At 35.5% G+C, this 11,803-nt stretch overlaps 1 protein-coding gene across 5 annotated transcripts in view; it reads right to left on the bottom strand.

Moving 5' to 3' along the window:
- Positions 1–1,222: 1,222 nt before the first annotated feature.
- Positions 1,223–11,803, bottom strand: part of NIPBL (NIPBL cohesin loading factor) — a 213,506-nt gene continuing 202,925 nt past the window's right edge. For 4 of the 5 annotated variants that reach the window (XM_066239927.1, XM_066239900.1, XM_066239910.1 and 1 more), the window contains exons 42-47: positions 11,576–11,776; positions 8,596–8,742; positions 5,432–5,706; positions 3,907–4,081; positions 2,758–2,946; positions 1,223–2,199 (exon numbers count right to left, since the gene is read on the bottom strand). In XM_066239927.1, the coding sequence (XP_066096024.1) occupies positions 1,834–2,199; positions 2,758–2,946; positions 3,907–4,081; positions 5,432–5,706; positions 8,596–8,742; positions 11,576–11,776 (1,353 nt within the window). In that variant the 3' untranslated portion in view covers positions 1,223–1,833. Of the gene's footprint in view, positions 2,200–2,716; positions 2,947–3,906; positions 4,082–5,431; positions 5,707–8,595; positions 8,743–11,575; positions 11,777–11,803 lie in introns of all 5 variants that reach the window. The other variant, XM_066239936.1, reaches the window with a different exon arrangement.

Raw genomic sequence — 11,803 nt, 5'->3', positions numbered from 1 at the left:
ATCAAATATAGCGTATCTTCTTTTCACTACAAGTCAGTAAAGATATGGTTTACTACAATATCAATGAACTAAAAATTAAGATTGAACTTTGTAAATCTCCCAATAGACCTGAAAAGGCTGATTTTGTATATTTGATGGCCAAAGCCTTAATTTTATGTTAAGACCCAAAATATCATTTTAAGATATCTATATTTTGAAAACTTTGGTTTGTATTTTTAAAGGTTAAGGCTTATGAGTTCTAGCAATATTTGGCATACTAATAGCTAAAATATTGCAACTTAATGGAAAATTCTTAAACACAGCGATTCATTTGTGATCATCTATGACACAACTTTACTACTACTGAGTGCCTACTTCCTAAAACTCACTCTAAATAGGAATCCCTAGTATATATACTTCAAGGATCCTGCAGGAACTGGTGGTTTACTTTCAGTAAGGATTTTCTCCTTTATCCTTGATGTTCCACTGGCTTAGAGTAGTGAGATGCGATTACTTCAAATCCAAATTTAAATCTCTATTATAAGATTTACAAGCAAAATACTGACTCTTTTTAATCCTGTTTTCCTTATCTACAAAATAGGAATAAAATATTTAGTAGAGTTTTTATAAGAATTAAATAACAGAAAGTATTACATGTTAGGCTCATGGCATTAAAAATTGGCTTTTTTACCCCATCTTTGTTCTTTAATATTTTATATGCTGAACTCTATATTCTTGTATTTTTTCTAATTAGTAATTTACTCTTTGATAAGTCGTATGGTTTTCATAATCCACCTCAAATCCGTTGCTGATAAAATAAACTCCACGGGGGAAAAATCCAATCTAGTTTTGTCCCACAGAGTTCACAGTGCAAAAATAAATATTATCATCATGACATCACTAGAAATAAATTGAAGCATACAAGGAATAAACTATAGTTTCTTTTTATATCAAAACGTACTCTTGAAAATGTGTTTGGCACAGTGCTAAATCATATATAGTTAATACTAAATATTTCAGGATACAATAAAACCCTGGAGTTAATTGTTTACACCCTCTTATGGGAATGAAAATAATAGATACCAATTATTCAGAAGTCCGCCTATACAAAATGTATAAACAATATTTTATGTTTCGCTTGGAAAACCAGTGATATAATAAATTTTACATAAAAGACTGCAAAATAATATAAATGGATTTAAACAGATCTTTACAATAAGAAATTCAAATGGAAACAGACAAGTAACAAAGAGAAGTAAAAAAATTTATTGCAGTATTCACTCCACCAGTTACCTGGGGATCCCTTTTCTTGTATTGTTTTTAGGGTGACCTAATACATCAAAATCTACATTTACAAAAACTCCTTCTGCAGATAGGTCATAGATACTGCATGCTTTTTTTTTTTCAACAGAATAAATTATATATCCAGGAGACTCTGCCATTTTACAGCCTGGAAAAAACAATGCTTCCCTGGAAACTGGGCTAAGCTAAAGAAAGCCATCCGCTGCTAGGTTAAACTCCAAGAACACTTTATTAAGAACATTAACAGACTAATTTCCAACATTCACTTGTTTATTTTTTAAACAGAAAGTTTTTTTTTCCAAGATATAAACAATTTTTGTTAAACTATAATACAGTGGGAGTAAAAATGAACTGAGAATCTGTTTCTGCTGCACAACAGCGAAGGGAGCTCCCACAAAAATGTTTGCCCAACATTTCCTTCTCTTGTTCCTGCATCCCAGGTTCCATTCTTACTCTTCATAAAACTGATATTTTTTTGCCAGAATGTTGATATTTCAAGTTTTTCTGCCTTTTAAAAAAAGTCCTGTAAATTTGGCTGCGTGTACAAATTCATTAGCTGGAAGTCCCGTCCTTGGCGGCATACAGGGATCGCAAAGTCTGAACAACTTTATTAGTCAGCTTATTAGCACTCGTTAGAGCAATTTTTTTGTAAATAATGTCTGACTCTTTAATAGTGTCTACCCAAGGCACCAGTTTGCGGCCATCACGGCGCTTAGCCTCAGTCCAGGAGCCACTGTAGGAGCCTGCCATCCACTGAACACTGAAGCCATTGCTGGTTTTCTGTACTACTCTTGCAATTTGTGGTCGATCTTTGTACTTTGGACAGCAAATAGCGATGACATCCATGACGTCAACACTTTCATTCATCTGTGCTGCCAACTCCGTAGAGTCTGAATTTCGTTTTGACCTTCTCAATGACTAAAACATTGGGAGGGGGGAAAAAAGACCAAGTGTTATACAAAATAATTTTAGTGAAATTATTGTTTTTATTGCTTTAATCCCTTGACGCGGGGAGTTGGGATTTCCCAGCACACTTCCATTGCCGGCAATGAGATGCACCGTGACCGCCAGCGCCAAGGGGTTAACATATACTTGTAAAACCATAAAACTCTTAATTTGTACCCGTGTCTTTACTCTTATTGATATATAAAATTATATATACATATGAACCATAAAGCTACATAAAACTTATCAACAATAAAAAAGGATAACATACATTAATACAATCCAAAGAAAAATTAATAACCCTTTATGCTGAATAAATCTCATGTTTTTTTTCTTTTTTATTGTCTTTTATGTTAAACTTTCTACAAAAGGAAGTATAAATGGTTAAGTAGAGAATCTCTATCTACAAAATGTTTTCTCTCATAAGTATGACATTACTTGGTGTACATTTAAAAGACTGACATGTATAAGCACATAAAAATCATTTTACGTAATACGCTGCGAAATACGTTGACTCCTCCTCCGCCTCACCCCTGAAGTGCCTCCTCCTCTATCCTCCCCATCACTTTCATCGTCTTCTGTCTCTGCTGCTGCATTATTTTTAGGGCTGCCTCCTCCAAGCAGCGAGGTAATTGCTTTGTTTCGAGCATTTGTGCTAGCTGACACCTCCCCTTCTTCTTCCTCTTCATCAGGGTCCAGATGTTCCATGAGAAGTTTGAACTACAAAAATTAGATATTAATTTAGAATTTTAAGTAGATCTTTCAAACAAGACTGTCAAATCCCTAAATGTATGTATTCTTTTTTAATTTTCCCCCTAAATTTTTTCTATGGCTGCTGTTTGATATGGGTAGAACATGCTTTAGGTATTGTTCAAGTCAGAGGCTGGCAACGATTTTCTGTAAAGAGCCAGAGAAAATATTTTTGGCTCTGCCGGCTATATAGTCTCTCTCACAACCATACAACTCAGCTATCGTAGTGTGAAAACAGCCACAGACAATACATAAATGAATGGGTGTGGCTGTTTCAATGAAACATCATTTACAAAAAGGCAGCGGGGGCCAGATTTTGTCCAAGTCATCAAGTAACCAGGTGATTAATAAATAATGACAAACGTTTTTAAATTTTCTGCTCCATTTGCTCTCTGCCAACATAAAAGGATACAAGAAGCAATGGATGTTGAAAAATCTTAATGAGAACTAGAATAATTTTCAACTTCAAGAGTAAGATTTGCAGCCTATGAATCATAGTAAAACCATTGTGCAGGTTTCATTCTTGGTCAAAAGAAATTTATTATTAGTTACGCTGAGCTACGTGCTTTAAGTACAGTAAAAACTTTATTTTTACTTTCAAAACAGTCTCTAAAAACATTTCTTTAAAAAATTAAATTTTGTGGTGAAATACACTGAACAAAATTTACCATTTAAAAATTTTAATCATTTTAAAGAGTTCAATTAATTCACTGGCATCACGTATACTCACAGCGCGTGGTAAAAATACAGTGCAGTGGGTGAAATGGAAAGGCAAGCTTAGAGTAATTCCTCAGAATCAGACCGGGAAATAATCTTGACAGTTCACGACGCTTGCTTTTAATGGAAAGGAGGATAACTAACACCCTCCCGAAATGTACTTTTTAAAAAAGCCATTATTGGAAGAAAAAATATTTTGATGGTACCACTCACATCTAGATACTGTTTTACTATACTCCTCTTCACATCTTCAGTGATTTTGGAATTAGCCATATCACTCCGCAGGAAGTCCAGTGTTTGCTTGGGATGAAAATGAACTCCTGTTTTTCGGTTTATCGCTTTATCATATACTTTTGCAGATTCAGATGGAGAATATTTCTGAATTTTACTGTTATGGGAAAGCAAAACCATTAACTAACACATTTTCAGGCATTTACATTTAAATTGCTTCTAGTTAAAGTTTATTTACTAATAATTAAGGTTTTTGTCATACAAATTTTAACCAGTGAACTTGTACACAAAATAAGTATAATTAAAAAAAAGAAAGTAAAGACATGAGTCAAGATTAAAAAGAGGAAGAATCTCTTGTTTTCCTCAGCATTTGTCTTGGAAAAAGGCATCATTTAAATGAAAGTAGTTTCTCACCACTATGTTTTAATACCATGATTGTGATTACAGAAGTTTTAATATAATATTACCTAACTGGTTTACTTTCTTCTACCTTTCGTCCAACAATTTATTTCCTACAGAGCCTCCAGCAGGATTGTTGACAAACCTGCTGCACAGTAACAACTCTGCTTTAAAATGTTTCAGCTCCTTAGCACTACCCCCAAACCGTATAAAGTTTTAAATTACTTCGCCTACATTTAACATCAAAATATTTGTCACAAAAATCTGGATTATATAGCTTCTCCTGAAAAAGTGGAAGCTGTGACCTCAGCATGCCCCTTCTCTTCTATTGCAATAAGCTGATGAATACCTAGATGATATCTTAGCTCTTTCCAATGTGCCTCTGACATTCCACCAGGCCACCTTACTCATTTCATTATCAGTCTCTCACGAGCATCTGACTTTGTGATTCCTAATGTCAGGTTCAGGGAATGTGGAAAATGACCACACTTCCAAGAGTGCAAACAGAAAAGAGATACCTACAGTGACTGATAGTGAAGAAAACTACAGAGCATTCACAGTAAGTAGTTCATACTTTTCTATCTCTTACTTTACAGAGTACATTAAAAACTATTGGTTCTGTCAGAGCTCAGCCTAATTGGTCTGCATCTATTCTTCATTCATAACTCTTTGAAAACTTAAATTTACACTCTAGTTTAAGATTAGCCTAATTCTCTAATAAGATCTTTTTAAAGAAATCAACAAAGTAAGTCCTTTAATTTATAATGCATTATTACCAAGTAAAGGAATATACATTTTTCCTGTTTGATAACAGGACCATTTTTAATATTAAAATAAGCATGCAATCAAAATTGGGTTTTATCCCTGGGTAGTTAGCTCAATCGGTTAGAGTTGATCTGAAACACCAAGGTTGTGGGTTCAAGCGCCAGGCAGGGCACGTATGGGAACAGATAGATGAATGCACAACTAACTGGAACAACAAAGGAAAGCTTCTCTCTCTTTCCTCTTTCCCCTCTATCTCTCTAAAATCAATCAATTTAAAACAATGGGTTTCATATTTTTTTATTAATTGAAAAAGTTTTTTCTCCCCCTGCTTACGTAACCTTACCTATCAGAAAATCCACAAAGATTCTTCAAATGTTGTTTTAACATCAGAAGTAACAAAATACCCTGGGAGACATTTGCAAATTCAATTAAGGGAGCTGAATTTTCTGGCAAACATTTCATCACCGAATTTATATCATCTTCTGAATCAGAGTCTGAATCGGAATCCACACGTTTCCGTGACTTTCGCGACCGGGACACTTCCTCTTCACTCTCGCTGGACTCATTTTCCTTACTAGGTGATGATTTTCTCTCTTTCCTTTTGTCTTTTACCATAGACTGAAAAAAAAAGGTGAAATTATTTAAAATAATTCTGTTTAAAAAATAACAAACAAAATACCATTAACAATCCACATATGCTCCATTCAACAGCTTCAAACAGCATCCTCATGCTAATATTTTACATAATGAAACTTTCTGCCTTTCCATAAACAACTTAGAGGTGTAATCTTTGAGGGAAATACTAAGTTCTAAGACTAAAGAAAATCATATACAGTGTGTCCGTAAAGTCATGGTGCACTTTTGACCAGGTCACAGGAAAGCAACAAAAGACGATAGAAATGTGAAATCTGCACCAAATAAAAGGAAAACCCTCCCAGTTTCTGTAGAATGATGTGGCAGCATGTGTGCATGCGCAGATGATGACGTAACACCATGTATTCAGCGGAGCAGCCCACGGCCATGCCAGTTGAGATGTGGACGGTACAGAGGAAAGTTCAGTGTGTTCTGTGGCTCACTAAATTAGAATCCATGACCAAAGTGCAACGTGAATATCGGCGCATTTACAACGAAGCACCATCACATAGGAATAATATTACTCAGTGGGATAAGCAGTTGAAGGAAACCGGCAGTTTGGTGGAGAAACCCCGTTCTGGTAGGCCATCAGTCAGTGATGAGTCTGTAGAGGCTATACGGGATAGCAACCTAAGGAGCCCTAAAAAATCTGTGCGTGCGTGTGCTTGACAATTACACCTAAGCAAGACTACAGTTCATAAGGTGTTAAAGAAATGTCTCTATTTTACGGGGTACAAATTACGGCTGTTGCACGCTATCAAACTGGCGGAGAGACCCACACGATGCACATTTGCTACAGATATGCTTCATGAGATAGACAATGATGCAAGATTTTTGCAGAAGATTATGTTTAGCGATGAGGTGACCTTCCATATCTGTGGACATGTTCATCGCCATAACGTCCGAATATGGGCTGCTGAACATCCTCATGCACACGTTGAGTACGAATGTAACACCCCTAAAGTGAACGTGTGGTGTGGCCTGATGCATGATAAGGTGATAGGCCCAATTTTTTTCGCGGAGCAGTCTGTAACGGCAAAGTCCTATCTTGACATGTTGGAATTGTATGCAGTGCCACAATTTCCAGAACGTGTCATCTTTCAACAGGACGGTGCTCCTCCACACTACGCCACCATTGTCTGTGAGTTTCTGGATAGAACATTCCCCCGGCAGTGGATAGGCAGGGGTTCTGTCAAGCCATGGCCACCACGATCCCCGGATCTGACGCCCTTAGACTTTTACTTTTGGGGTTATGTGAAGCAACATGTGTACATTGAACGTATCAATGACATTAATCACTTAAAACAGAGAATCACAGACGTTATTCACTGTTACATCAGACGTCTTTATCCGTGTGTGGCAAGAACTTCACTATCGTTTGGATGTGTGTAGGGCAACAAATGGAGCCCACATCGAACTGCACTGAATAGGTATGAAACTGGGAGAGTTCTCCTTTTATTTGGTGCAGATTTCACATTTCTATCGTCTTTTGTTGCTTTCCTGTGCCCGGTCAAAAGTGTACCATGATTTTACGGACACACGATATAGGTATAATCCACTCCTTCTACCTCCCTATTCCCCTAGCCCCCAAATAAAACTCCTTCTAAAATATCATTCAAAAGGAAAATATTTCTTATAAGAAAGTAATGAAATAAAGTAAGTTATAAAAGTATCAATTTGGTATATAGGTAAACCGATATAGAGGAAAAGCAGTAATTATAATTTAACTGGGAGAATACAACAGGCTTGAACATTCCCAGCTTTTATTCAAGTTCTCCCTTCAAGAACTTCTCAACAATAGGCAGTTTTTCTTAAATACTTCAATTTTGTTTCTTTGTATTTGATGAAACTGTTGTCACTTAAAAAGAAGCAGTCAGCTGGGTATAAGAGGGGGGAAAGACTAGATTACAAAGCAATTATTCAAAATGCAACTGTTAAACAACAGGAGAAACATTTACAAGCATGCACACAACAGTAAGGGAAGTGAGATAAGATAACAGGATGGCTGAAGTTCCTGGGAAAATTTTAACTTCACAAACTTCGATGTGCATATTAAATACCTAGGGATTTTGTTAAAAATGCAGACTCTGTTTCAGCAAGTCTAGGGTGGGGCTTAAAGTTTTACAGTTCTAATCCTTAGGTATTAAAATAAAATAATCTTCCTCATTCACTAGTTTGATTAGGCTGACTTTTGAGAACTGTGATTTTATAAAATGAGATCTACTTGTTTTGTCAGGCACATGAAAAAATGTACAGGATGCCAACGATTTGCCCAATGCTATACTGGTGCTTTTACAATTAAAACAATTGTATTTCCTCTTAAAAAACAAAAGACAAGACATAGAATTTATAACAAAGTTACTAAAGTTTTGGGCACACAATATATCAACTTAATTATAATGCTGGTGTTCAAGGATAAGGAAATCAATGGTACTGTACACTTCCTGTGTTTCTTTATAACTAATCTATCTCTGTATCTTCCCAAGTGTACTACTGTAATCTACAGCATTACCAGATTTATAGGATAGCAAGATACTATAAAATGGAGTTTCAATGAACATATGAATGGACACTAAACAGTTCAAGTCAGTGCTAAAAGTGAGAGAAATAAAAAAGTGGGATGGCTTGTCAACAGAGCAACCCACAGACACACGGAAGTATGTATATGATCTGAAATGGAATTTCTTAATAGAAATGAAATGGCAACCCACTGCCTCTCTCCAGTTCAAGCACTGTCCAGATTTTAGTAAGTTCACTTAGAAAGATTTTATATAACTGTAAAAATAATAAAAAGAACAATCAGAAACAGAATAGTGAAAATAGCATGTCTGTACTTTGACAGATACACTAAGAAAAGTAATGTGTGTAACTTACCTCCTTGAATGACTGCAGTAGGTTACTACCAGAAACTGAGAGTGTAATGTCTATATGATGCATTATAAACAACGGCTCTTCTTGTGTCTGGTATGGAAAACAGGCTAGATTGTCTGCTATATACAAGAGCATATTCACTTCTGTTTTCTGTAAATTAAAAAAAAAAAGTACACATGTTTAGTGGATTATCTAGAAATCCATCAAAAAAGTCGTTAGAAAAAATATTACAGGGCACTTTCAGTTAATGTTTCAGAGAACAGGGGTGGGTGGAGGGAGGAGGAACAGAAATAAATTTTATAAGAGAATCTTACTCCTATTTTAAGAGAGTTCATAATGACTTTATCATAGATAGTACCTCAAGAAGGAAAGAGGTGAAATTTTTTAGTGTACCCTAGTGGAATTTCCTCTACTCTTATAGAGCATATGGAATCTTCATGATAAATCCATAGCACATCAGAAAGCATACATGTAAATTCATAATTATTGTCACTGTGCTTCTAAGAGTTGAACCCAGTTAACTGGAGATCAGTTACACAAAGTTACTACTCTGCCCTCAGAAGTAAGTGATAGGTATGGTGCTAACATGTGGGTTAACTACCAAGTTCATAAAACCTGTCAGTTTGCTGTGCATGTGTAATTCAGAACATCAGAGCCTTCTGACGGTGCCATTACAGTTTCACATTAAAAAAACTCAGAGGTATGCAACATTTAAAGACAAAATTATGGTTACTACCACTTGTTTGCTTTAAAAAGTAACAGACCATTAGCATTTTATGATCATACACAACATAAACTGAAGGACATGTTAACACTTAAGTTCCTTTAGAACATTTATAGCTTAAAAAAAAAAGAGCAATTAAAAAACACTCCCTCCTACCATCTTTATTGTCCTGCCATCCAAACAACAGAAAACCCAACAGCAGCAGCAGAACAACAAAAATCCCACAGGACAGACGGAATAAACCTGCTATTATATTTATGAAACTCTAGCTCTATTCTTTATTTTTAAATATGTTTCAACACTTACAGTTAAAGTTGGGGAGATGCAGATGGAACACTACCTCAGTTTCTAGTTTTAACACTGTTAATTTATATATGTATCTTTCCTCCTAAAACTGAAAATGATCGACACTACTCTGAATAAACCTTTTAAAAACCTCTGAAATTCTTCAACTTTGGCCACAAAATAAGTCCTACACTGCTCCTTCCAGGTCTGGCCTACTACTCTTTAATTAAAGTCATGCTTTTGTGCCTCCCTGGCTTGAGTGTTTCTATCCACCAAATACCCATCCTATTTTTTCTTACTTCATATTCCCTTTGACTTCTCAGTAGTGTGAACACTATTATCCACCTTTCCTTAAAGCTTCCTTCCTTAGTTTTCTCTTCCAAGCTCTTTGACTATTCCTTATCAACATCCTTCTCAATCCAACTCCTCTTCAAATTGCTTTTTAGGAATAATCCTATTATTATTTCAAATGCTCAGCACAAATATATTCCAGTTATCCTCTGACTATTCTTCTCATAGTTGTATTTAATTTATTCCTCCCTCACAATGTTTCTTTCCTTTCCTACTATCCATTTTTTCTTTCCTATTGTCATCATAATAGATGAACACATTATCTCCAATGTGAACATAATTCTCAAACATTTGTGTTCCTTAAATATTTTGTGTTCCTCACATTTCTTCTGCCCTTTCCTTCTGTCCATTCTTTCCTTTCTTCCTGTCGCCATAACAGATTACCTCCAATGTAAACACATGCTAAAATCTCTTCGGCACTTCCACTGTCTATAAGATGCCTCACTATGATCTTTCTGCTGCAAATAACAACCTATTATTTCCCCCATATTCTTATCTTTGTACCCATATTCATGTTTTTACCCTTGCCTTAAATAGTAGATCCATCTCACCTACTCTTCCTAAGTCTTCAGTAATTGGTTCTCCCTCCGACATTCTTTATTGGAAGTAGTAGGAAGAAAGCACTGCCTGAGAGCTGGAGTTAGCATCTCACAGCACAAGCTCATGACATACAGCAGTATCACTGACACAAACCACCTGGCACCCAGGGTAAGCTAAAGGATCTGCTAACTTTAACTGTTAATTATTTCCTTTATTTTGTATCCTATATACTCAACTGGAGGTAAGATCCAATATTGGATACCTAGTACACTATCCCACACAAAATAAAAGCTTAGCACTGATATGATGGTGGCAGTTATTAAATTATATCCCAATTATGTCTGAAACAGATATCTATAAGATTTATCTTCTAGACTCTATGTTGGCACATACCATTTCTGACCTATTTACTATTTTATGTTCATCTCCTAGTATAATGGCTGCCAAATAATCGGTGCTGCATAAATATTTGTGTATAATCAATGAATAAATTAAGAAGTAAGCTTAAAGAATAGGATGTTCTATTTTCTTGGCTTATGGTTCTGGACAATACCACTTATACAACAGCCCAAGGGTCAAATCGTAATTACACAAATGTGGGCTCTTCATTAAGGAAGTTAAGTTGAACAAGAAGGAAATGTCAGCAGCTAAAATCCTAGAACAGTTATTCTAACAATATTCAAGTTAGATAGAAATGAGTAAAATTTCACCTTATCTATCCATCCATCCATCCATCCATCCATCCATCCATCCATCCATCCATCTATCCGTCCATCCATCCATCTATCTATCCCAAAGTGATAGTTCAGTGATACAGTTTAAATATATGCTTAAAGGAACTGTTATCTACTTTAAAAGATACTCATTATGAAGATATAATTATACTTTATCTCTCACTGTATTTATTCCCATGCAAAATTTCCTGTTCAATATTTACTGTATACCTTGTAATAATTAACACAGAAGACTCAAAGAAATACAATTTAATATTTACTAAAACTGTAATATTTAAAAACTGGTGACTACTTTAGGCATAAAATTTATAAAACATTTATTTCCTTAAAATAATAGTTTTGTGCTTACTGCAGTGTCATCAAAGAGGTTGAGTAAAGAAATGAGAAAGGCGCGTCTGTGTTGGCGGTTCCCACGGATCATGGAGTAAAGGTGTGAGCACAGAGCACTAGAGGACTCGTCTTGTCTGAAACCCCTGACAGCATCTTTTTGGCATGTGTTGATTGCCTGTTGTACCTGGTAAGACATCTTCATACCAGCCACAGCTTTCATCTGAAATCAACAAAAGCCTCATTTTTA

This window comes from Saccopteryx bilineata, chromosome 1, assembly GCF_036850765.1.
Source record: "Saccopteryx bilineata isolate mSacBil1 chromosome 1, mSacBil1_pri_phased_curated, whole genome shotgun sequence".
Classification (NCBI taxonomy): Eukaryota; Metazoa; Chordata; class Mammalia; order Chiroptera; family Emballonuridae; genus Saccopteryx; species Saccopteryx bilineata.
This window is presented reverse-complemented; position numbering and strand designations above follow the sequence as displayed.